This window comes from Onychomys torridus, chromosome 7 (genome assembly GCF_903995425.1).
Source record: "Onychomys torridus chromosome 7, mOncTor1.1, whole genome shotgun sequence".
In the NCBI taxonomy this organism is placed as follows: Eukaryota; Metazoa; Chordata; class Mammalia; order Rodentia; family Cricetidae; genus Onychomys; species Onychomys torridus.
Window position 1 is genome coordinate 90675649 of NC_050449.1, and position 25957 is coordinate 90701605.

The 25957-nt window shown below is 44.8% G+C and overlaps 1 protein-coding gene across 4 annotated transcripts in view; it reads right to left on the reverse strand.

Moving 5' to 3' along the window:
- Nucleotides 1-18761, reverse strand: part of Clstn2 (calsyntenin 2) — a 608806-nt gene extending 590045 nt beyond the window's left edge. For all 4 annotated transcript variants that reach the window (XM_036191651.1, XM_036191650.1, XM_036191654.1 and 1 more), the window contains exon 1: nucleotides 18592-18761. In XM_036191651.1, coding sequence (XP_036047544.1) covers nucleotides 18592-18706 — 115 coding nt within the window. In that variant the 5' untranslated portion in view covers nucleotides 18707-18761. The remainder of the gene's footprint in view (nucleotides 1-18591) is intronic.
- Between the last annotated feature and the right edge of the window lie 7196 nt (nucleotides 18762-25957).

Genomic DNA, 25957 nt, shown 5'->3' on the forward strand with positions numbered 1-25957 from the left:
GATGTGCCTTCTGGGTATGCTGGATGAGCTTTCAAGACAGGGAAAGAGCTGCCCAAGTCACCTCTCCATGTTTCTGTAAATAATATCGATAAATTCTTTGATTCACCTAGCTGAACTTGATGGGATCATTTCTTTGGTCTATCTTTGGTCTCTATCTTTAGTGAATAAAAGTCCTCCAAAAAGTCACTCAACACCAAGTGATGGAAAACCATATCAAATGGCAAGGCAGGAAAACTGCTACAACCTTAAGGCTGAAAGGATATAAGTAGTCAGGGATACCAGAGTAGGGTGGAGGGTAAGGGACCCAGGGTCCTGCAAGAGCAGGAGGTACGGATTCTTAGAAAAAGGGAACACCTGCTTGTGCCCCAAGTTCTAAGTGTCAGGTATAACAGAGGCAAGGCTTGGGATCTGGGCAGTCCCTGAACACCCTGCTCAGAGTGAGCATCCCCTGTTGCCTTCACCTCCACCAACCTTGACTCCAGCTTCACTCTTGGTCTACATGGTGCTCCTGCACAACAGCATCATTTAATACTTTAATCTGTCATCTTGTGGGTTTCTCTATCAAAACTCAGATCATCTTGAGGACAAAGAACTGTCTTTCAAATAGACAACATTCACCAAAGCATATGCTCCAAGCAGTCTGCTAAATCCAGAAGGAGGGAGAAGGGGGAATTATGAAACAGATACAGCCTTGATGAGTTTGTGTTCAGAAGATGATATCCTCTCCTGAATAGCTCCTGAGGCAAAAAAACATTTACCAGCAAAAAATAAATTACGTATTTATTTAATTAAGACTTTTAGCGTTTCAAGGAATCTTATTACTGGTGAATGACAAGCAGCATTGTGCTTAGAGTTTTTGTCATGTAAATGTTGCATTTATGCATCAGCTTTAACCTGTCAGCCATTCACAATACCCTTTAGAGAGCTTCTTTTCTGTTTGCTTCATGGTTATTGCTTTTAACCGGAAAACAGGAAAAAAAAAAAAAAAGCAGAGTCCATTCCAAGTGGGACATCCCTTTAGTAGACCTTCTGTGTTGCAATTTCAAAACCAATACTTCAACAATAAGCCAGAACAAAATCTCCTTCAGAGAGTAGGATGTGAATGACAATGCATTCCCTGTTCTCCCTGACCCCCAAGGCCAGCAGGTGTCACTAACAAGACAATCACTTCAAGGGGATGGAGGCCTCTGTCAAGCCCCAGCCCTCATTTCTAAAGCACTCAAATTGTGCAGGATTGAAACATAAAAAAGACACACTCTTGCTTTCAGTAAGTACAGAACAGAGTTGGGAACACAATTAATGCACACATACCAAAAAAAAAAAAAAAAAAAAAGGTTGGGAAACAAAATATACGAACCCATTACCTCATGAGAGGCTGTACAGAACAGCCAGGCAAAAAGCCAGGGCTCTGAAGTCAGCGATCAGGGTTCAGGTACTGGAGTCATGGACTCACTGAAGAGCTCTCAATGTTTCCTCATCTATATCAAGATGTGCACCTCAGAGTTCATTCAGAGATTATCTGAGCTGATGTATGGCAGTATCTAGAACGTGCTGGCCTACAGTACAATAGCCTTTGTGTCCACTTCAGGGCAGGTGGAATGCAACTTGACAAAGTAGAGGAACTGTCTGCAGACTCATATAGACCTGACACTATGCTTCCCTGCAGCCCTTGGGTCTAACTTCCCACAGTCTTCCCAGAGTTCTCTTTATGGATGCTGATTCTCTAGTAGGGAATATTTAGGATTCATTCTCCAGGAAATGAGTGTCTCTGTCTACCTGTCCTTTCTTGAAGCATAAAGGCCACTTTAGATAAGACCAAAGTCAGGTACAATAAGTCAAGGAGGAAATTCAAGTCCTTCATTAGGGACAGACATACTTAAGGTGGGGTCCTTGCTCTAGCTGCCTTAGGAATGGGATCCAGACAAGTTCACAAGAAACTTTGCAGATTCTGTTTTGTGCACTGGAGTCCTGGGCTTCTAGGCAAGAAGGGTCACCATCCTTTGTTTCTATGCACCCAGGGAGCCAAACCATATGTGGGGGCCATCACAGGACTAGGGAGTTTTCTCAGTAAGGTCTAGCCCTTGAGATATCCATCCCAACCATCTGAAGAAACAACCAGATGATCTCAACCTCCAGTCAGGTTCACAGACATCACAGAGCAGAGGCAAACTGTCATCACCATCTTTGTTGGGTTTTTATTGCTGTAAAGAGACACCATGACCATGGCTACTCCTATAAAGAAAATGTTTAATTGGGGAGGCTGGCTTACAGTTTCAGAGGTTCAGTCCATTATCATTATGATGAGGAGCATGGCAGCACATGGTGCTGAAGCTGAGAGTGCTACATCTTGCAAGTAACAGGAAGTCAACTAACTGTCACACAGAGGGAAGCTTAAATAAAAGACCTCAAGGCCCACCCTCACAGTGACACACTTCCTCCCACAAGGCCACACCTCCTAATAGTGACACTCCCTTTGGGGTGTCATTTTTTTTTCAAACCACCACACCAACCCATCTCTAAGTCTCTGGGCCACATGACCTATGAACATAAGAAAGCTGTTGCTGCTAGAATGCTGGTTATCAACAGACAACCACAACACCAGCCTCTTACAGTCCAAGCTCTACAAGCTTGAGCTCATTTTACAGCCACCTCTTGGGCTAAGATTTATCTATTGTGCCCATTTTTGAGATGAGAACATGAGTCTTGAGCAGTTCTACAACGGCTTCCAAGTAATCTAGTCAAGATCCAGTTCACATACCATGCATCAGTTACCCAGAATTAAGAGAATGTTTCAAATAATCAAATGTCGTACTCAGTTCCAACAGTTCCATTTGCATGTATTTTATGTGCTGATAACACCCATCTCTGAAAATAAAGTAATTATATATATATATATATATATATATATATATATATATATATATATATATATATATAATCCCTGTGAGCTGGCCATGATACATGGCTAAGCTGATGGACTAATTCACATCAAGCTGCACCTGTGACAATGGATCAGCATATCTAGTCTTTCAGAGAAAGGGCAGAATTTTTATTTTTATTTTTTTTTAGTAGTGAGGGTTTCGGTTCCTTGCCTGGAATATTTGAACAGCCATAGTAATTCAGACCTGTGAGCGCTTGAAGCTGAGGGGTGGGGTGTTCTGTGGGCTGTTCCATCCTGGCAAGGGAAATGCTGACAACAGAGCTTCACAAATTCACTTATAGGTGCTCTGAGAAAATACTGAAAATAGACACTGAAGAAATCTGGCTGTGATCAGGGGTGCCAGATGTTCCCCGCAGACACTTGGATTACATGGGCTGCAGGCACCAGGCCTAGTTCAACTCTTTTCCCAGCCAAAGGGGCCTCCACAGCGCAGACGTGGTGAAAGGAACTGGGGCATCCTCAAGGAGCCTTCTGAAACCTGGGTATAGAGGACAGTTTCCACAACCTCCAGGCCCCATGTCTACATCAGCCGCAGATCACTGCATAGCACATTTGTTCCAGCGAAGTCTTCCAGGCCCAGATGGTATGAAGGCGGGTTCTAAGTCCTGCACATGAGCACTGAGAGTTCCCAGAAGTCATATACAGACCTCCAAATGTCCCACAAAGCCTCATAGCTGCCAAGCAAGTCTGGCTGAATGTCTGAAGGCACCGGGTGTTCCAGTCTTGACGGATATGCCTTATGGGATTCAGAGAGGTACAACAAGGACACTTTCTGTAAATGGCTTCCTTCCTCAGCCTCTCTTGGTCTGGGCTCCCTCAAAAGCAAGTTCTGAAACTAGGCTACAGTATAGGTCTGGGGGCTGTGGAGGAACGATCTCAGGGAAGATGCAAAAGGGAGTATAAACATGAATCAAAAAGAGAAGGAAGCCAGTTACCACCCCAGGCAGCTAGGACACTGGGTCCCTCAGATGTCCTCTACCTGCAGGGAAAGGGAGTGGGGTAGGGTGGAGCAAGGATTTGCCAACCTGATAAAGACAGGTTCTGGGAGTATAAATTTCCTAGAATTTGTGATCTGCCATGCCTGCAAATAGAGGATGCCAGCGACCAGAGAGAACCCATAAGCAAAAGGCTGAATATGTTTGAATTTGAGTTGCAGACACAAGTGCAGGAGATGTGGAAAGGCACTAATAGAAGATGTCACAGCCATCTTATATGGTTGTAGCAGATACCTGGCTCTCTCCACACACATGCAACTTACATCTTGGCTTCTAGCAACCTGCACCTCACTGAACCTGATACAAACACATTAAACACAGGAAGTTGGGACAAAGGTACAGCATATCCTGAAGCTCACTTCCTCTGTGAGGAGGAGGCTCCAGCTTCTAAGCCACTGCTAGCAGATTCTCCCTGACTCAACACCACTCTATTCTCCCAGCTCAGTACAGTGGGGTTGGGAATAGGACCAGCCCTTCCTCATCCTCCGCTGGCTATAGGTGAGACATGAGGCCATTTCCAACCAGTCTTGTAATATAGGGAAGTCTAGAAACATTCACATGAAGATAGAAAAGCCTAGTACCCAATAAAACTACCACAGCACAGTACTACCCAATGAGATTCAAACCTTAACCACTGCCTAACACCACCATATTGAGAGCTTAGTGTTCATTTTGAGCAACATCTAATTGGAAGTGGTCTGCATATATGCTGAAATGTCAAAGAGATGCTAAAATAACACGTCCTAGCCATCTGTTTTACTCCTCAAAATTGTTGTTCAATGTACTTTTGTCTAGCTGTCAGGTATTTCATAACCCCATGCTTTTGCTTCCATGATTGTGTGTGGGGGGGGGACTTAAACTATTGCTGTGGCATCAGGAGGTAAATACTTTAGAAAATTACAAAGCATCCCTTTCTAAATATACTGCAAGAAGGAACCTATGTGGCATATTTAGCTTGGGAGGTGCATCCTCAGAAGAAAGTATTTGGTAAGTCAAGGGAGAGGGGTGGGAGAGGGGTGAGTGTGAGAACCCCTCCCCACCAAGTTTTTCTCCTTATATACATGGGCTGTCTATGTGGGAGCTTCCAGGAAAGCCATCTTTAAATTCACAGCTTGTCATCTATCATAATTGAAAATATGGTGGCGCATAAGAAATGATGTTGACTTTGGGATCAGAATGTCAACCAGGTCTTTTCATTTCAAAAATACATACATCCCTTGGTGCCTGAAGTTACTGTTAGGCTGAAATTTTTATAAACTCAACTCTAAGTCAAATATTACAGAACTACCAAATGTCACCAAGCCACTTAGAGAGAGAATGTACTATTCCCCCATTAAATCAAAGCATTTGATTGCATTTTCATCTCTAAGTTGCTGAATCTCTCTTTAGCAATACAGTCTCTTCCTTAGCAACAAACACTTCAGCTTTATAGGGAAGGAGAAGGAAGCTTTAATCCTAGCACTTGGAGGCTGAGGTAGGCAGTTCTCTATGAGTGGCAGGCTAGCTGAGGCTACAGAGTGAGACTTGGTCTCAAAAACAAAACAAAACAAAACAAAACAAAACAAAACAAAAAAACAAAACAAAACAAAAAAAACAAGCAAAAGTGTGTGTTTATGGGGCGGGGGTGGGGAGAGCAGAGATAAACCCTACCTAGGGATTTAAAAACAGAACAAAATCAACATCCTCCTCCCTCTACGTTATCAATGAAAGCACAAAGAAGAATCTTTGTACCAACAGGACAGTGTTTCATCTCTAGAATATTAGTGCTGACCATATGTTCAGCCTATTGTTTGAGTATACCATTTCTTGTTTTTTGCCCTACCTACTGTTGAGCTCCTCTTTCCCAAAAGATAGCAACCACCTATAATGTATTGCAGTCAGGTTCACACATTCTAACTGACTTTTGATTACAGATTTAATCCAGATCATTTTAGTCTTCTATCTGACCCAAAGAGGTCACCTACTCCACAGGCGTGAGGCAAACCATGGCACTAGCACCACCTAACACCTCTGTGTGTCAAAGACCGATGGAGAGAAGCAGGAGTCTCTACAGTGAACCAGGCAAAGAAATGTTCTCTGTATCATTGATCTAAATGATGCTCTAGTGCATACTTGATGGGCTCCACTACTGAGGTGTGCCCTGCATGACTTAGAGGCAGCTAACCCACCAACGACTGCCAACTACAGCATGAACAACCCATGCACAACTGCATTAGCTACCCTACTGAAAGTTTCCAAATTTCCCAGTCAATCTTCACCTGTTATATACATTTGGGGAAGGGATAAGCCTCATAAAGATCTCACAGAGGCTGCTAAACCTGTGAGCATCCTGAGTACTGTGAACTTTATGTTTCCCCCCTCCTTCCATGAGGGAATGTTCATAGACTTTGTCTCATAAGGGACTTAAGTGAGTGACCACAGCTGCTCTGATTCCGCACAGCATGAGTCTGGACCATGCTGGAGGAGAGAACTAGGCAACAGCTGGCTAAGTCAACTTGTTTCACTTGGCCACCAGCTGGTAGAATTTTCCTCTTTCCTACTGACGGACCCCAGAAAGGATATATTTACCAAAACTGTGTGTATTTTAAGGCAACCACAACTTGTGAGCATATATGAAATCCATCTTTGATATCCGGGGGGGGGGGTGGGAGTGGGGATGAGAACTGGGCACCTGGGCCTGAACATCTCCACCTGAGCTACACTGTTCTGTTTTTTACAGCAGCCACACCAGAGCAGGTCAGCTATATGTTCTTTGTGTAGCTTTAACAGATCCTGAGTCTTCTGTGTTAAGAAGTGAGGTTAGCATGTGTCTTGTCTTGTTCAGAGTGTTACCAGAAACATTTCATCAGTTTTAAAAGTCACCTTACAGCCTCCCTATTTATGATGTCATTATGTACGGATGCTAGATATCTGGTGGCTATTGAATTCATAGTGACTCACATCACATCACTGTAAAATTCACAGCAAACATCTACTTCCTTTCTTCCTTTAGCACAGGTAGGCCAAAGCATTTGCACATTGGAATACATATTACTACACATTATTTCCCTTTAATTCCTGTCATTTCAGCTTGTAGTAGAATATTATTTTAAGGTTTGTTACTTTTGTTATGTTGCATTTGTTTAACTCTGTGAAGCTGTGTTACTGTGCCTGTGTGAAATACCTGATGGTCTAATAAAGAACTGAATGGCCAATAGCAAGGCAAGAGAAGGATAGGCGGGGCTGGCAGGCAGAGAGGATATATAGAAAGAGAAATCTGGGAAGAGAGCTAGCGAGGAGTTGGAGGAGGAAGAGGACTCTAGGGGCCAGCTACACACACAGCAAGCCACGGAGTAAGAGCAAGATTTACAGAAGTAAAAAAACTGGAAAAGCCCATAGGAAAAAGGTAGACAGGATAAATTAAGTGAAGAAAAGCTGGCTAGAAACTAAGCCAAGCTAAGGATGGGCATTCATAGGTAAGAATAAGCCTCCATGTATGATTTATTTGGGAGCTGGGTGGTGGGCCCCCCAAAAAAGTAAAAAACAACATCAACATAGGCATTATATTGACTTTTTGAATTATGTATTTTTAAGTGTCTGTAAATTTCATTTCAGGATAATGGTGTCACTATAAAATATGTGTGGTAAAAAAAAAAAAAGACTCTTTCTTCTGAGATCCTTTCTTCTTACTTCCTGCTACACACTCTAAAATTAGTGAAGTCTGTTCCATCAGAACTCCAGCCTTGATATTCCCAGGGCAATGCTGTTTTTCATGTTTGCAGAGTTGTGAAAAGAGAAGTGTCCTGGATGGGTCTGGACCTAGCCCACATGGGGAATTAGGATTAAATAGAGAACAATTCTAACATCTAGGAGAAAGGGAATTTCATGAGCAAAATCATGGCTACCAGCAATATACCCTTCAGGACAAGCCCACACCCTCCTAATGCGAGCCTCAGAAGTTCTGGGCTTTGATTTGATTGAGAAAAGTAGTATTTCCCTGTGCATAAAGTCATGCATTAATGCTCAGACTTGCACTAGCATTTCCTTAGATCCCAAAGTAAATGTTCTGGCTTCAGAGAGATTCCCATTTGTGCATTTCTGTGGACTATATACACAACCTGGAAAGCTCAGTCAGAAATCAGCACCTCCCTCTGCTCCCTGATGCTCTAGCCATGGGCTTAGAAATTCACAAGACTCATTGCAAGTGGCCATCCCCCTTTATTTGATAACAGAGCTTTTCCAATTAAGAACCTCATCCTTGCTTCTATGTACACGTGCTTCCGATATTACAAATTGCAAATCGTTTCTAACGATCTGTTTGGAAAGCAGATGCACTTTATCCACTTAGGATTTGTACAGTCAGGGGATTAATAGAATGCTGATGGGAACAAGGAAGATTCAGGGGACAACATGTGAGAACATCAGATCTGCAGCGGTAGATAGTTACAACTCAATTCTCACCAGTGCGTGACAGGCAATGCTCTTTGGTAGTATATGCTGTTCTCTATGCTGAACAAGGCGGGGCTCAGGATGACATGACTTCACCAGCAGTTAATTTACAGAAGACACTTAGGTTCACACACCGAATGACAGATGCTGAGGACCAGAGTTCTACAGGCTGCTGTGTGGAGGAGGAAGTGCTGAGAGCTACACAGAAGCCAAGCCCTATGCTTCAAAGTTTTCAGAAACTGCCTTGCTTCAGAAAAGGATGGCGTCTGTACTCTCCTATAGGCACAGACACTTCTAAGACAAGATTTTCTTCTATCTGGACACATCTCTGAAAAGATACTTAAGATCCACCACAATTGGCATTTAGCATGGGCAAGAGCCTCGTTCCTAAGGACAGGCAGCCAGCCACTGCCAACCTATTTTAGATAATAGAAGATGTATCCCAAAGACCCTGGGATGGGTCCCAAGATTTGGGCATAGAAGCTGCTATTACTTGAGTGTGGGGTTTTTTTTTAATTAAAAGATTTTCTATTCATTTTACATACTAACCACAGATTCCTCTCTCCTCCCTCCTCCTGCTTCCCAACCTTCCCTCCCAACCCACCCCCATCCCTACCTCCTCTAAGGCAAGGTCTCCCATGGGGAGTCAGCAGAGCCTGGTACATTCAGTTGAGGCAGGTCCAAGTGTGGTTTAAACACAACAGACACCTGTCTGCCTCATATGTCCACCTACACTGTCCCAGATAGTTTGCCATGCAGCTAGAGCGTTACCATGTAAAATGCACACCCCCAAAGACAGCAAGATGGAATGGGTATCATGTGTCATTACCAATTGCCAAGGTCAGAGATGTTTCCTTCCTGATGAGATGAAGTAGAGTATGAGGATGCCAATGTCTGGTAGACTTGGGTCCAGAGTGTGGCAACTCCAAATTTCCCATTAGGAGGCCTTTTAACTGAAAGTGTGAGCCAAGTGACATGGTGTGAAGACGATGCTCATAGCAAATCCTGTTTTTGATAAGACTGACTTGTTCTGTTCAGTGAATATGCCACATATTTAGAAAATGCCTTTATTCACATTGTGCAGTTGACTGAGAAAACACATCATAAAGCTATCATGATGATAATTCTAGTCATTATTGGTGGTGTGTTAGGGAGTGGCTTCCAGGAAGCAGCCCATGGTGCAACCAAGGATAAAAAAGATTCTGAAGTGTTTGGTGCAGGCAGATATGTTGCAGGATGGGGAAGGTGAGGATGGAGAAATATTGAACATTGAAGCAATAATTGTGCAGCCTATAGTACACTTCAGGGACAAAATGGTGGGACTTGGGATTCCTAAAAGGAAATTTCCAGGAAAAGCTACACCTTCATAGAAAGATTATGGGCTCCTGTCTGGCTCTCATTACCCTCCTAAAGAGAATTATCCCAGGGGAGCTGCAATTAAACTTCTGGAAGACAAGAGTAGAGATGAGGCAGAGGATTGCTCAAAGGGGGGAAGGATAAAAGTGTAATTAAAAACGAACAAACTTTATTCACTGCTTCTAATTAAAAGGAGGGTACATATCACTGAAATGTCCTAAATCTAAGTCTAAAATTAGTAATCAAGACACGGCCATCCCAACATTGCTGCTGATGCTGCAATAAAGCATAAATAATTGGTTTCCTTTTTGAAAAAGAATATGAACAATAAAAAGGAAGCTAGGCAGATGCACCAGGCCTTAGTTGTAGCATTCTTTCGCCTTGATTATGAATGATCTTAGCCCCCTTTTCTGTTCTAGATGAGAACCCACATGGCCACAAGCAAAAAATACCAAAAAGGAGACGTAAATAAAACTCTGAAAATGCCATGTACTGCAAATGCAGCATTTGCCCCTTTTCTAGCAGCCCATGAGCTTCCTGAGAAATTTCTTGGCTTTCAGCTCTTGGCTCCAAAACCTAATTCACCATCTCTCCCAGATGGCGGCCTAGAGAGGAGAAGCCAGGGGGCAATCTGAAGTCTGGAGAGATGAAGTAAGACCCTGGGACCGACCGTGTGGGCTTCATCTGTCCTTGCACGTTGTCTGAAAGGACCAAAATCAGTGGATTTTCTAACTTCAGATGCATGGAAGAAGACTCTTCCACAATCCAAAATTGTTCCCTCTCCCCTTAACTTCATGCCTAGTTCTGAGTGATCCATCCTTTTAGCTTACCCATTCACTTAGGTTTGGCACCATTAGTTACAAGGCAGGCCATTAGATGAGATTTACTGCATTCCAAAAGGGCAAGATTGTGGACTATAATCTGAACTCATCCCTAAGAAAGTGTTGTTTAGGTCTGAGAACCTGAAGGTACAAAACAAGTTAGAGAAATGAACTGCCACCAAACCCGTATGCACTCAAGATAGGGAAATGCTTAGTCTCCCCTCCATGAATATTCATAAGCTTCTAAACAACAAAATGCTCCATTCCCTTCCTTTCTCCATCAGTATATCTGTCTTCAGGAGCCTCTATGACAGAAAGACTTTCAAACATCATGAACCCTGTGGAAGATGGGATAATCCTAGTGCAAGCTATAGCTTGAGACCCAGCTATCCACTCAATCCACATTCCCTGAGCACATGTGTAGAGCTTGATGGGAGCAGTGGGTCCTCTGCTTCCTCCCAGTAGTTGAAGAAATGGAAATCCCTCCCCAGGACAGACTGGAGGAGAAACCTGGAGCATGAAGGTTAAGCCTCCATCGGCTCCTTCTCCACTGATCTCTCAATGTCTTGATCAATTCCTCTGAATCCAGATGGCCAAGTACAGGGAATAACAGAGAATCAGTAGCCTGCCAAAAGAAGACAACCCTCTGGATGTTCACATAGGACCCAAAGCTATCTATCCGCATCCATTTGAACAGAACCTGTCCCTGGCCAAACCTAGAGTTAATGGGGTATACCTTACTCAATAAACCAGAAGTTTCTTTGCAACATTTGGCCTGGGAATGAGGCAGAAGTGTCTCTGGCTTCAGATATAGGGTGCTAAGTGGTTCCTGGCAGCGGGAGTGAGAAATCGTGAATACCTACCCATGTTCTCAAGCTCTGTAAGTCCAGAGAACTGCTGTCCAAAGGAATCATAAATAACACATCCTAAGGCTGGGACTTCAATATTTTTGAAGGGTTTCCTTTCTACTCCTTTCCAACTTTGATATATGTACTTACTTATCAAGGGTCTCAGGAGGGTTAATTGAATTAATATATGTAAAGTGCTTTAAGTTTGAGGAGAATGCACAATATAAATGGAAGTGTCACTAAAAAGGTTAATCTAATTTACATCCAACACTTTCAGTTCGTAGTGTTAATGAACTATATCCTTTTAGAGAGTGATTAATTTATAGAAATGTGATTATTTTTCCTAATGCTATATATGGGTCAGCTTCTCCTATTACTGTATCTAATTTTATAGGAAAACTCAACGTTTTATAAATGAAGATAATAAATCAAATGCTCCTGTAATGGTTATAGTTCATTAGTTATAGGAGACATACATTAGATTAACATTTATCTGTTTTAATTAATTTGCTGCAATGCAGTTATCCATGAAAACTGGAAAATGTACACATCAGCTTGACATTAACAGTTTTGCTGGTATTTGACTGAAAATTCTGGGCTGGACACTGTTGGATTCAGTGAATAACCATTGGGACCATCAACAGTGTTGCACATGCATCGAAGAGCTGGGGAGGGACTCCTCACTAAATTCAAACTTCATAAAATATAATTAACTGAGTCTATAAGACAAGATGAATATAGAATGATCTAAGGCTTTGTTTGGAGGTTTAGAGTCCCAAAGTCTCAAAACAAATTTCTTAAACATGATCACTTTATTTTCTTAGCTACTTTATCCCTTCAAAGGACATGCAGAACTGTCTACCTGGATACCTGAACCTTTTGAGGTACAGGATGTAGGCACCCTGGAATCCCTCCTGCTTACAGAAAACCAGACGCCCAGATGATCTGAGCCCAGAAACACTCCTAGCTCATCCGTGAATCCAGAGCATGAGAACTGAAAACCAAGGCCTTTCCCTACACCACATGATGATTGTCTAATCAGACTTGAGTGAAGGCTGCATATTTATTTAACCACATAATAAAACAGACATCGTTGTGGCAGGAGAGTGGCAGAAGACACAAAAATGATGTGCTTTTATTTTAAATTGACAATTTTCACATGACAATTCAATGCAATTACTCCAAAGAAATAAGTCAAATTTTTAGCTGATGAAACATTCTCAGACTTGGTGAGAACAGTGTCTTCAGACTCCAAGTGCAATTTAAAGCTGCATCTTCAAGGCCAGACTCCTTCAAATGTCTTAGTGTGTGCTTAATACCCTGATTCACCTGCAGAGTTGGGTATTTTAAACCCCTCCAGAGCAGAGGCTGTAAGTTGGTAGAGCAATGACCAGGCCAAAATCAGGAAGTGGCCTGAGTGTATGGGTTGACTCTTGGAGGACTTCCAAGTGCTATGAGAGGCACACTCTTGAACACAGAGCTTAGCAACAGTTCAAAGGGGTGAGTGGTACATTTCCTTTTAGGGATCTGAAGTCTTCTATGGCAACAGGAAGATGGTATGCACTTGAAGGGAAAAAAGAAAAAAGGAGCAGGTGAAACATGGGAGAACAAAGCCCCACCAGAGAGTAGATGATCATGAGAAGTAAGGTGGTACAGTGAAACTCTGGAGCACTTTAAAGAGCCCAGAAAGGCAGTTGCACCCTTGGTCAAAAGTGGTCCAGGAATTAGCTAGCTGCCTTCTCTTCTTGAGGTGAGACACACAAAGCTGGGAGGGCTTTGGGGAAAGGGGACAAACAAGCTTACTCCAAATCAAGAAAGGGGGTGAAGAGTGATGCTTCCAATAAACCAGAATCCTGCAGCAAGTTCGAAGCGTTCTCAGAAAGAAAGTCAGTAGCTTTGGATCCCGTGGAGCCTCTCTGACCTCCCGCAGGGTCTCCCTCAAGGTCACATCAAATCCCTCAGCTAAGTGAGGCTACCTGAGCAGGGAATCCATGTTGACCATACTGTTCTGGGTTGGGAATTTCAGTTCTGCCACATCTGTGAGACCCTGAACAAGTTCTATTCTTTCTTGGAGCTTCTAATTTCTGCTCCTAGGGTTTCTACGAGGGTCAAACCGTGACAATTGCTTTAAGATAGTGTCTAGAAGGTGGCATGCTTTCAATAAGCCTGCACTATTCTGTCAGCTCTGGAGACCGTATGCAGGCTGTGGAGTCAGTGCCGTGTGAGGCTCCTCCTAGCTTCCATCAGTCCACCAATCAAGGGCATTCTGACTACTTTGCATTTACCTGTCCTGTCCCCACCCCTACCCATTTACCCAGCTCCTACTCACCCATCAAGACCCCTTTCATTTTCTCCACAAAGCTTCCACTTCTAGCCTCGGCAATTCGCTTCCTTCTTACCCGAGTGTGGGGGCTCCATGCATAATCTACCCCTTAGTTTGGAGCTTGCTTTATTGCCCTGATTCACCTCAGATCAGAAGATGGAGGCCAGACACCTCACTTGCTGATCAGGCTAAATAACAGAGTCCATGGTCTATTAGGATGATTCTAGCTGCCGTCACAGGCATTTTTCTGCCTTCTGTCCACTCTGGTCTCCCTAGCTGTGTCTTCCACATAGCTCGGTCCTCTCTTCTACACAGTGCCAGTGTGGCTTCAGTCCAGCGACTTCCAAGCCCTCCCCATGGTCCTTTCTTCAAACCTAATTTTCCAATGGACCGATTTCCACAGGGTCCGATTAGCACTGAGCTAAGCAATGAAGAAGAAAACAACAGCGAGTCTCAGGCTGTCTTTTGGTCATCCTAGTTTGGGTCACCCTCATCCATGTAAATACAAATCCTCTCAAATGTGGTGAATGTCACTGATGAAAGGGAACACTTATCTGCTGTTGAGGACAGCAAGCTGGGAGGCAAGTAGCAGCCTGGTAGATGATCTGTTTTTACAACCCAAAGCACACCCACCGCATGAGCTCCTCCTCCAGGGACCAGCACCTCCCACATCTCTGGTGCTTGTGCATGGAGACACACTTGCTTATTTATGGGCGTACAAACACACTGCCAAGCCTTCCTCTCAGCCAGCTCTGCATTAAGTTTCAGGCTATCTGTTAGGGATGAAAAGTGCTTTCAAAGGCACTCACAGAGCAGGGAAAGAAGCAGGTGGTTTCACAACTTACACCAAATATGTGTATGTGCATGTGGTATTTGCTCAGACATGCACTTCCTCATACAAAGAGAAACTGAAAGACTAAGAGACAGAGAGAATCAAGTTTGAGCTTATTGGACAACGCTATTCGATTTCAAAGAAGTCAGAAAGGGAAGCTTCAAGTCTTAGACCCTATGTCCAGGTGTTTAGAGGGTTGACAATCAGAGTTATTGGTTTCTGGTTTTGTTTTGTTTTGTTTTAGTGTCTTTTACACCATGATCTGAGACAGAAGCTTTCTCAATACTGTTCTGACAGCACCTTGCAAAAGAGGGCTCTGTATCCCCACTTTATAGATGTGGAAACCAAGGCTTAAGGGATGCCTAATATCATCCAATGACAGCGTAATAGGGCCAAGATTCAAGTTTCTCTGGCAACTAAACACAAATTCTACTTTACAGGATGGGGGTAGAAATCTAATGTCTATGTCAAAAAAAAGGGGGGGATAGCAGCCAGGATTGCATGCAGGTGCATACACTAAGCCAGACACTGTTGGCTGCTCACCTCACAAGTCAAGGTCAACCCAAGCAAGACAGCAGAGCCCTGGGGGTCCACAGGTCAGCCTGGAATTGGGCAAGGAAACACAGGCATACCTGAGGCAGAGGCATGACTTTCTGGGAGAGAGGGCAGCCCAGGAAGGTTCCTAGAGAACATGCCCACATCTGACCATGTTTGGGTAATAATGAGAATCAAGCTGAGGAAGACCTCCTAACCATAGGACCAGAGGTAACTCAGAATAACTGCAGGTCAGCGTCTACTCTAATTCAGTGCTGAGAAACGTTTGAGCCCTTGTGTGGAGACACAAGTAACTCTATTAAACTCCTAAGAGCTATTCACCACAGGAGTCCACATCACCCTTCAGGACAGGAACTGCAATGTATAACATTGTGCAGTATTCAAAGGTGGTTTTGAGTCTGCGGATGAAAGGATGAGTCTGCTTCCTTGAGCCAGAACACTGGTTTCCACAGATAAAAGCAAGTTCTGATTCCTCACCTCATACACAGGCCTGCTTACATGCTCACTAGGTGAGACTGTAGTACTGATTGTCTATACTCAAGGACTGTGCTGAATGACTTCTCTGCCAGGAACTAGAAAGAGAACATATACTGAGCCCTTGACGTTGGGAGACTACTGGCATTTTATTACATAACCCTTCAGGTGTCTGTCTGGAGTTCATTGTCTCTGTCTTTGAAAAGTTGTGCCTTTCTCTAGTATAGTTTCCAATATCTATAACCTGGTCTTTTCAAGGGTTTGTTTTTTTGTTTGTTTTGTTTTTTAACCTATCCTAGGCATAGGAGGGTTAAGAAGCAGGTTCTGACTGCCCAGTCACTGTAATCTTTCTGACACTGGAACATGGATGCACGCAAGGCTCAACATTCCATGAAAAACCCCGACAGTTGTCAGCTTCTGGGTCCCTCCTCTGCAGCAAGAAGCAAGGAATATGAAGACAGAACACATCGCTATACAGACACACCATCTCACAGGGATCCACGGCCAAGACAGCTCTTGCAAACAGTCGTCCAGAGGGTGTGCAGGACAGCTCAGAGGGTGTGCACCACCCAGGTGGCAGTTTCATGCATGCTTTCAGTTTGTCTTTTTTCTACCTGTGCACTCGAAGTGCATGGAGAAAGAAAGCTATCTCCCTGTCCAGTCTCTCTCACAGGCCCACCTGCATCTTGTCTTTTTTGATGATGGGAATAGAAATGACAGGAACCGTAAAAACAGCCATGTCAGAGGCAGGATGCATTATATAAAAAAAAAAAAAAAAAAAAAAAAAAAAAAAAAAAAAAAAAAAAAAAAAAAAAAAAAACACAGTTTTATTGTCCCTCCCAAATATTCCTCAGGGATTATATGATTTAGAAACGTAAACTACAAGTGCATTGAAATAAGGAACGTCTGCCCTGTAAATATCAACTAAGCTGTTATAATAAATGTGTCCGATGTGACCAAATATTACTTGTCGCAAAATAAATAATAAATAGCAAATGGTGCTCTTTGCATCCCCCTAGTGGTTATAAGAGGAACAACAAGGAGAATTCAGAGAGCGGCTCCCATTCTCAGGACTAATGAACTTTTACAGCAGAATGACAAATGGCTTGGCTGTAACCATGAAATGGATATGTGCTAAGTGAAAATAAAGGATCTTAGCTATTATATATATTAGTTATTATACATAATATTATATTTAGTAACTAAGATATATCCATAAAACTAAGATATATAATGGATTATATATTCACATAATCTAGATCAGTGGAAGCCTGCATTGTTGATTGACTTTCTTTCCCTAGCTTCTGATTTACATTCTCACCAAACAACTCATCAATGTGTTGTTACACACAAGTTCTCTTCCCAAATTACTTTTTCCCCAGCCTTTGCTTACTGTGAGCTCAATCTTTGTACACAGTGCTTATAAATACACCACTTACTCTGCAACAAGTGATAGATAATATTGGAAGAAAGAAATCTGCCTGCCTACCAACGTGTCTGTACTGGAAGGAAAGCAAACCATTTGGAAATTAGGTTTTTATTTATTTATTTATTTATTCTTATTTCACCAGAACAACAGCATTGGTCCCTTATACAAACACCTTTACCATAACACTTTTTAAAAGCCATTTTCGTGATGGTCTTTTCAAAGAATAAACTCTTTGGTAAGGAATGGGGAGGGGTGAATGTTAAAAGGACGTGTATAAAACTTTTTCATATTAGGTCACCAAAAATTAATGAATTAAAAAGAATAGAAATATCTCCCGTTTCAAATTTATCACTTGCAAATGACAGGCGGGGCAGTTCTCAAAGCCCAGACAAGGTGATTGGCCTGCTTCCCCAGCTCCCCAGCCTCCAGAGAGATCCAGTCTGCTGTGCGCTCCTCCCCTGCCCTGCTAACAAACCTCTAAATCGGGCTCTCTCTAGTTGTGAGTCTTTTTCCAACAAGGACAAACCCTGTGCCTTCAAAATATCGCCAGGCAGGATTACAAGGACTACATATCCCTCACCTTCACCTGGCAGAAATCAAACACACGCCCTCCTCATCAACAGCGCAAAGAATCAACAAGTTACCAGTTTAGCCGAGCGCTCCATCCTTAAAGGAGCCAGAGCCTCGGTGGAGGCCACCACCATCCAACCCCAACCCTGCTCCTTCGATGCCTCCCAACCTCCCGCTGCCGCGTGACCTTCTGTTCCAGACCCGACCTCCAGACGCCGGCTCTCCAGCCTGCGCTCCTCCCAACACTCCCAGGCAGCTGTCAAAGTCTGGGTCTCGCCGGCTTCTAGCTCTCCCCCCACCCCCGCCCCGATAACACCAGCGTTCATGAGAATCTTGGCGGGTTGGAGAGGTCAAGATCAATTAAAAAGACCAGAGAGGAGCTCCGGGCTCGGAGACTCGGACCTCCGGAGAAAAGCAGAGTGTGAGCTGAGCGGCAGTAGGGACCATCACATCCCGCGCTTCTTCCGGACTCTGCCCATCACGAGGGTGTGCGTTCCCAGAGGAGCCAGAGCCCTCGCTGCGAGCCTGCGGAGCGCCCGGGGTGCAGGCAAGGCTTTTAGAAGCCTCCAAGTTCCCACGCCATCCCCAAGCTGGAGTCCAGCTTGGCTCGCTCCTCTGAAGACGCCTCTGGTTCTTGCCCCTAGGACAGGAGCAGACAGACACCTGCCTCCCTCGTCCCCCGCCCCCCGCCCCCATACAGCACCCATACCCGGCCCTGCTCCAAGCATCCCCGAGACGAGCCCGCGATGATCCCACCCCAGCACACAGGGCCCCCAAAGTTCTAGGCAATCCATAGACTTCGCCTTCTCCTTGGCGCCAGGACCCCGCCCAGAGATTGGGCCGGGAAATCTCTTGGGTCCCCAGCTAAGGGCGCTGACTTCGGGGACCGTGCGCGCAGAAGCCAAAGCAGCCACCAGAAAGGGTGGGTGATGCCCGCGGAAGTCCGCGGTCTGCACCCTCGAGCCCGCCCTGCCTGCCTGCCTCTCTCCTGGAGAGGAAGAAACTTCCCCAGCACCCACCTTTCGCCGCGAGGAGGCGGCGCCGCCGGCTGTCCCCGCCGTCTCCACTGCCGCCGCCGCTCCCCACGCCCAGCGCCAGCAGGAGCGGCACCAAGCACAGCCTCCCCGGCAGCATCCTCGCCGCCTGAGCCGCCACCGAGCTGCCGCCGCCGCCTACCGCCCGCACCGGCCTCGCCTGCCGGTGTCCGCCGGTGCCCGCCGCGGGCCGCCTCGCTGTCGCTGCTGGGTGCGCTACTGTCGCCGCCGCCGCCGCCGCCGCCGCCGCCGCCGCCGCCGCCGCCGCCCTCACCCTCGGCCTCCGCTGCCCTCAGCCGCGCCGCTCGCTCGCTCGCCGGCAAACAGCAGCACTCACTGGCGCGGACCCGGAGCGGCTCCGGCGCTCACCCCGGGACGGCCCGTGACGTCACGGAGGGAGGGAGGTGGCTCGTGCATATTCATGAGACGCGGACATTGGCGCGGGGTTGCGAGCTCCCCCGCCTCGCAAGCTCCCCGGCCCCCAACTTTCCACAGTCATCCCCAATGCCGCGCACTCGCGTGATCCCCTCTGTCAGGCCCTGGCTCCCTAGAAGGAGGCTCCAGGGAGCCTTAGGGCCTGGCGTGCCCCCCTGCGGCTCTCCAAACTGCATCTTCGAGGTACCCTGAGCTCCTCCACAAAGTGGTCCTCCGCCGGCTGAGGATCTTCTGTAGAGATGCAGGCGACCCTATCCTGATGCGCCCTTTGAACCGACCTTCCCGTGGAGCGGACAGGATGCTGTCTCTGCTGGCCCAGCCCTTGGCTCGGGTCTAGGGATGGACGTTCTCTGCGGCCTGGTCTGGGGAGGGCGCCAGGCGCTCGCTAGAGCTGCAAGGCGCTAGGGCCACTAGGAGGTGTAAGGCAGAGATCATCTAGGACCTGCTGCGTGGCCATGCCTGGGCTCTGCGCCATCTCAGCCAGTGCTTGAGTGGGGACTAGCTAAGTCAGAAAAGCAACCTTCAGTCTGCAGTGGGAACCACATTCAAACTCCCCCTCAGAAGTTGCCACCTGCACATTGCCACTGCCTCCTTAAGAGTATGTCATTGGATGACATGCCTTCTAAGATCTCAGGCCAGGGAACACCATCACCCCGGAGGTGGGGTTCATACTGTTCTCCACACCCTCAACCACACTCAGGCTTCAAAAGGACCAAGACCTTTCCCAGCAAAATCAACTAATGCCTCAGAATAAATCACTGTCTGTATTTCCACATAGGTGCTATTTTCTCACAATTCAGGGGTCATATGTAGTTGAGAAATGAGGTAAACAGAAAAACACAGAAACAAACAAAATTATTCTTTCGTTCATCATTCATTCAAGACATTTCCTAAACACTAAGCAGACTGAATAGTAGGTTGGGCAATGAAGGACATGTTCCTCTCTGAGAAGCCAACGAAGGGGTTGGAAGCAGTTAGAGTCCACATGTTATGGTCCTGCACATTCTTTATGTTGCTCGATGCGAGCCATACAAATCAATTAGCCAAATGTGTCTATTGAAACAGTGACTAAACAGCATCTCATAATTAATAAGTGTGCTTTAGACTACACAACCAAGCCATAAAATGCATTAAGAGCCTTCTGCTGCCCAGCCTCCTTGTGTGGTCCTGGCTGCACACCTGGGGCCCTGTGGTTGTGAAAGCTAACATGTCAACATTTGAGGTAACAAGAGGTGCTTGTGAACAGCTGCAAACACTGGGGAGCTCAGAGCACAGGATGCTCTTCATCTGAAGGCCCCCTTTAGTCCACAAAGCAACACCTGTGGTTGTTTTTGTTTTTTGTTTTTTCTCATTTCCTATAGGAGGAAATGGCAGCTTAGGAAAGTTAGGTTGTTCCCTTACCCAAGGTAACGAGATGAGCTAGCAAATATCAGGCCAGCATCAAGACTTCTCCCTCCTCAGATTCAAGGTCATAATCCAGAAAGAGTGACCTGCAGAGGTGGATGCTGACCTAGGAGTCGGAGAAGCCAGTGAATGAGAAATGTAAATTTGCCTAGTTTTCTTTCCTGTGTGCGGCATCCAATCCAGCTGATATTATTCCCCTTGTTTACTTGAATAAGAATCTTCTTACTGACTAAATGCTATCCCTCAAGGTCCTTATACTGACTCTTGTTAACAAAGCAACTGGTCCCAAATATTTGACCTAAAGTTTCAAACTCAGACCAGACAAATGAAAAGAAGTAGAACTAATTACAAAACATCCCCAAGCAGGAAATGGCCAGGAAAGAACACTACAGTAAGTAGAGATAGGATGCTTACAAACAGGCACAGCATAGCTGCTGTCCATCTCACCTCCTTATGAAGGAGGGTAAGGACATTTTGCTAGATCCAGTGCTGCGGGAGATTGATTGATTGATCTCTTTTTTAATTAAGAGATTTTTCTATTCATTTTACATATCAACCACAGATTCCCCTGTCCTCCCTCCTCCCAGCCTTCTCCCCCCACCCCCCCCCATTCCCACCTCCTCCAAGGCAAGGTCTCCCCTGGGGAGTCAGCAGAGGCTGGTATATTCAGTTGAGGCAGGTCTAAGCCCCTCCTCCCTGCACCAAGGCTGTGCAAAGTGTCCCCACCATAGGCACTAGGCTCCAAAAATCCGGCTCAAGAGCTAGGGACAGGTCCCGGTCCCACTGCCTGGGGGCCCCCTAAACAGTTTAAGCTCAACAACTGTCTCGCTTATCCAGAGGGCCTAGTCCAGCACCATGGGAGCTCCTCAGCTACTGGTCCACAGTTCATGTGTTTCCCCTAAACATGCTGTTTCCTAATGCCTCTCTGGAGCTGTTTCCTGTGATGGTGCTCTCCTGCTCCGACTCCGAGCGTGGCTGTGTGGTTTGCTTTGGCCAGAACAGTAGCATGCATGACTTTTTTCTCTTTCTTGGACTCCTGCCATTTCCAAGAGAAGAAGCTCATGCTTAACCTGCAGGAGAGTCAGAGACCAACACAGGGCAGAGCCGAGCTGTCCAGCCAGCCAATGCCACTCTAACCTGGTCAGCACAAATGATCCACAAGTTGACATAAGCAAGCTCAGGAAAGATCAGCCAAGTCTGACAGTTGAGAAATATAAATAGCTGTTCCATTAAGTCACTTTGTTTGAGAGTAATTGATTAAGCAATACTATATCCACTGAAGAAGGTCAGTACAAAAAGTGAAAAATGAATATGAGATGCTCAATATGCTGCGTATGGTCAATGTTGGATAAATACAAAAATGTCTCTTTCTTTACCAACTTTCCAAGTCTCTGAAATGCCCATTACAACCATGTTTTGGCTTGCTGGGGTGAGGGAAAGACAAAATGGCATGGATTAGAATAAATGAAAGTAAGAAAATTTATCTTAAAAATACTCAGATCCCAAGAGCTTCTGGTCATGCCGTTTGTACAGCACACCACTGCTCTGTGCACTCACTTCCACTGGGCCATTCCAGATACAAGGTTTGCATCAAGCAACCCAGCAGACAGTGGATCCTATTCTCTCAATGCTAGACTGAGTAATGCGGGTCGTGTATTTCATGGGTCCTTTAATTCTTGCAACAGCAGTTGCTATTTCTGATTTTATTGTGAACGGATTTCTACCTCCCAAAGTTTGAATAACTTGTCAACATTCAGATAATTGTGCAAAATATCAATTTACATCTGCCTGATTCCACATCCTATCTTTCCCCCATATGTGATGGTTTTGGGGAGAGGCTCAGGGGACATATAAGCAATGAAAAAATAGGTTCAGATCAGAAAAGGTAGCTTTGGGGTATGACTTTTTAAATCATATCCTTCATCACCTCTGAATAATGACTATTTAAATAACCAATTATCATCAAAGTGGTGATACTCAAAGTTTGTTGAGGCCACACTCCTTATCTTGACTCACTCTTGTTCTTTTAAAGGCCTCACTCAAATTGTCATGAGCAGGATGACGTAAGGCCTTGGCTGCCAAAAGCCTCAAGTTCAGGGACCCACCTGCAAGGCAATAGTGAATCTCAGGCAATTCATCTGGGTCAATAGTTTTAATAAAGAAATAACTCCTCTGTTCCAGAAAATAGAATCTAACAGGAACAGATCTCACAATAAACACAGCAGTTCTCTCTCATTTTCACCAGGTCATTAATGCTTTGCCCAATTAAGGCCCCAAAAACAGTCCCTGAATAATTTAAAATGAATAAATGAAGAAAATAAATTATACCTACTTATGGAAACTTATTTTTTTAAAAAGAAAATTAAATGGAAACTTTCTACATGGCCAACATTTAATTCAACTAAGAGCACTTAACTTGGAAAGAAAGGGTGGAAAACTGATGTTTAAAAAACTAGAACTGCATATGTTTCCCCAACCCCATTTCTGCAGGTAAAATGGGGGGCTCTGTGGCCCTGGAGCAACTAAGCATAACACTGAGCTTTCCACATTGCTATAAAGAAGCTGATACAAAGACAGATGTTGCTGATGCAATAGGAATTTGTTTGGTTGTTTGTTTGTTTGTTTGGTTGGTTGGTTGGTTGGTTGGTAGGTGGGTGGGTTTTGTGTTGGGAGCCTAGGAAGCCTTGAGTAAATGTGTAAAGAAAGAATGAAGTCCTGAGTGACTATATATTGTTGACATGGGCACAGCCATGTCAAGGACCTACACCTCAGACCCATGGGAATGGCAAAGCCTCTCCACCACCACCACTGTGCAAGGTGAGGCTCAGAGGGACGGCAAAGCCTTCCTCTGGTCTGAGTCAAATGTTGGCAGTGTGTGAAAAAAAGTCTAGCAACTGTGGCTTCCTCCTCCTGATGTCTACAGCCTGAGACTGCTGCCTGCCAACACCTGCTAAATAGAATGGCTAACTCATTCCCTTTGCTGTACGTAACACACTGAGGTACTAGGTTGTTGAGTAGTCCATCAGAGTGACACACCTGACCCCAGATTTTCTGTACATGTGTCTGTATGTCTGTCCTTTCTTCATTCCCAAGTCACTCCAGTCAGTGACTGTGCACAGCAGTTTGGGTTGGGTTTGTTTCTGTTTTTAAGTCTATGTATTTTTTTTTAAGCAAAAATAAGGAATGCTTGTTCACAGCCTAATCCAGTTCAGGTCCAGTGCTGTTTGGCATTGTTGTTTTATGCTTAGCAAGGAAGAATGCCCTGATCAAAAACAAAAAAGAAAAGAAAAGAAAAACAGATGTCATTCATTACAGTGAGACATTATTCCTAAACACTGTGTGTGTGTGTGTGTGTGTGTGTGTGTGTGTGTGTGTGTGTGTGTGTATCCTCAGGTAGTCTCTGTGAAAACAGCCATAAAATTCAGCAACCCTTCTTCCATTGTCAGATAGAATCTCTGCCTCCTTCCTTTGAATCTGAACATTGACTTTAGTATGTGACATTATGTGACTTTTCAGTGTCAATCATAATAGCTTCTGCCTTGTTTGTTAGGAGGCTTATGTATGAAGGTCGAGCTTCCATGTGAGAAGTCAGGCTACCTGAGACCACTATGCTGGGGCATTGCAGACATGTGAAAAGGCTTCATGACATAAGATTGATAGTCTGAGTTATATCCAATATTTGAGTCATCCCAGAACCTCCAGATAATCTATTTGCTAGCTGTAAAGTAACCGTATCCCCAGGATTCACCCTGACTCCAGATATTTGGATCTTTCCAGATATAGCCTCAGGTACTGCAGAACAGGGTCAAGTTATTTCCACTTAGTCTTGACCCAATTCATGGTCATGGAATTCAGGAATGGTTGATTATAGCATTAAGGTTTGGGATAGTTTAATATACATCAAGAATAATGAGAACATCTTTATTCTCATTTTTTCCTACCATAAAGACTAATAGGAAAGAAGTGTACTGGGTAAGTCATGTGTAAGTAGCCCTTTTGGGTAGCTTAAATGTTGAGACTTGCAGAGGTAAAAGCACTGGAGTAAGTTTTTAAAAATTGAATCAGCGGAGCTTAGGAATGAGAAAAAAAGTAACTTCTAGACTCAGACAGGCTGAGGTTGTACCCACAGTTTAAATGTTTTCCTCTGGGTATCTCCAGAGAAATCTCCTTACCATTTGTACCTCAGTTTCCTTTTCTGCAAATGGAGACCAAGGATGACTGTTTGCTTTCAGAGCTAAATGAAAAGCAAGCAGCCAAGTCCTCCTTCTGCCATAGGGCAGGGGCCCAGTAAATTCAACCATTGATAATTATGGTGGTCAGTGTTATGTAGGTTGCTGGTAGCTTACACTGAATCTTACTTCATCGTGTGGTATTTCTATACAGGTCAAATGCAGATGTGTGTGAACACATGTGGAACCACACTAGTCCCAGCACCACCAGCATCTGTACCCGTATTGTCATGGATGCTCTGGCCAGCACCACCTGTGAGAGTACCTAAATCTAGCCATTCTGTCATCCCAGTGTTCTGCTCCATCAAGGGATGTTAAAGAAACCCATCCTTTATTCACTACCAACTATGAAGCATGCATGGCACACTCCACCTCACTGAAATCAGCACAAGACTGAAGAAGAGATTTCTTATTTCCAATAGACACACCTAGGACATTTAACGCTTAAAGGTATTATGTGACCTGCATCAAGAGATTAAGGAACCTTCATGTGGGGAATTAATGAAGTCCTGAGTGAATATGTATTTTTGACATGACCACTGTCATATGTCAAGGACCCATGGCAACAGCAAGACTTTCCCCATGTCAGGTTGTCAATAATGTGTGCAGAAGGCATCAGCCCCCAGCTTCCTCCATCAGGATGGCACTGCAGCCTGGGACTGATACCTACTGAGATTCACTGCCCTGCCTCCTCACTCATCAGTATATAATCAATTTGCAGAGTTTCTACACTGCTGGTGCTTCTCCATCAGAGTGCATGACCCACCCACACCTAGCTTTTCTGCACATTTCTTCATCCCCCCGTCAGGATGATCTCAAAGCCATGCAGGTTGTGGCATTTTCTACAAATGAAGGAGCTGAGATTTGAACTGAGGTGTGTGACTTAAAATGTTTTTCTAACCCTTTGAAGCAATGTTTCCTTCCTCCCTTCACTGTAGGTGTGAGGTTTGGACAGATGCTACGTAGGTGTGTGGCCTTGATTCACCATACTATAATCCCAGTCCAAGCTTATCAGGGCAGTTGTTTGCAGGCCTCTTACAGCTTCCCAGGTTGGTGCACTCTCTCTCTCTGTCTCTCTGTTTCTCTGTCTCTCTCTGTCTCTCTCTCTCTCTCTCTCTCTCTCTCTCTCTCTCTCTCTCTCTTATTTCTGTCAGTGCGGGCTGTACTTCCCTGGGGACATTCCTTCCATTCCTTCCTATTTTATTCCTTTACTGCCCCTAAGGGCTTGGAATGAGTTTTTTGCTTACCTAAGTTACATCACCACCCCTTCCTCTCACTCATGA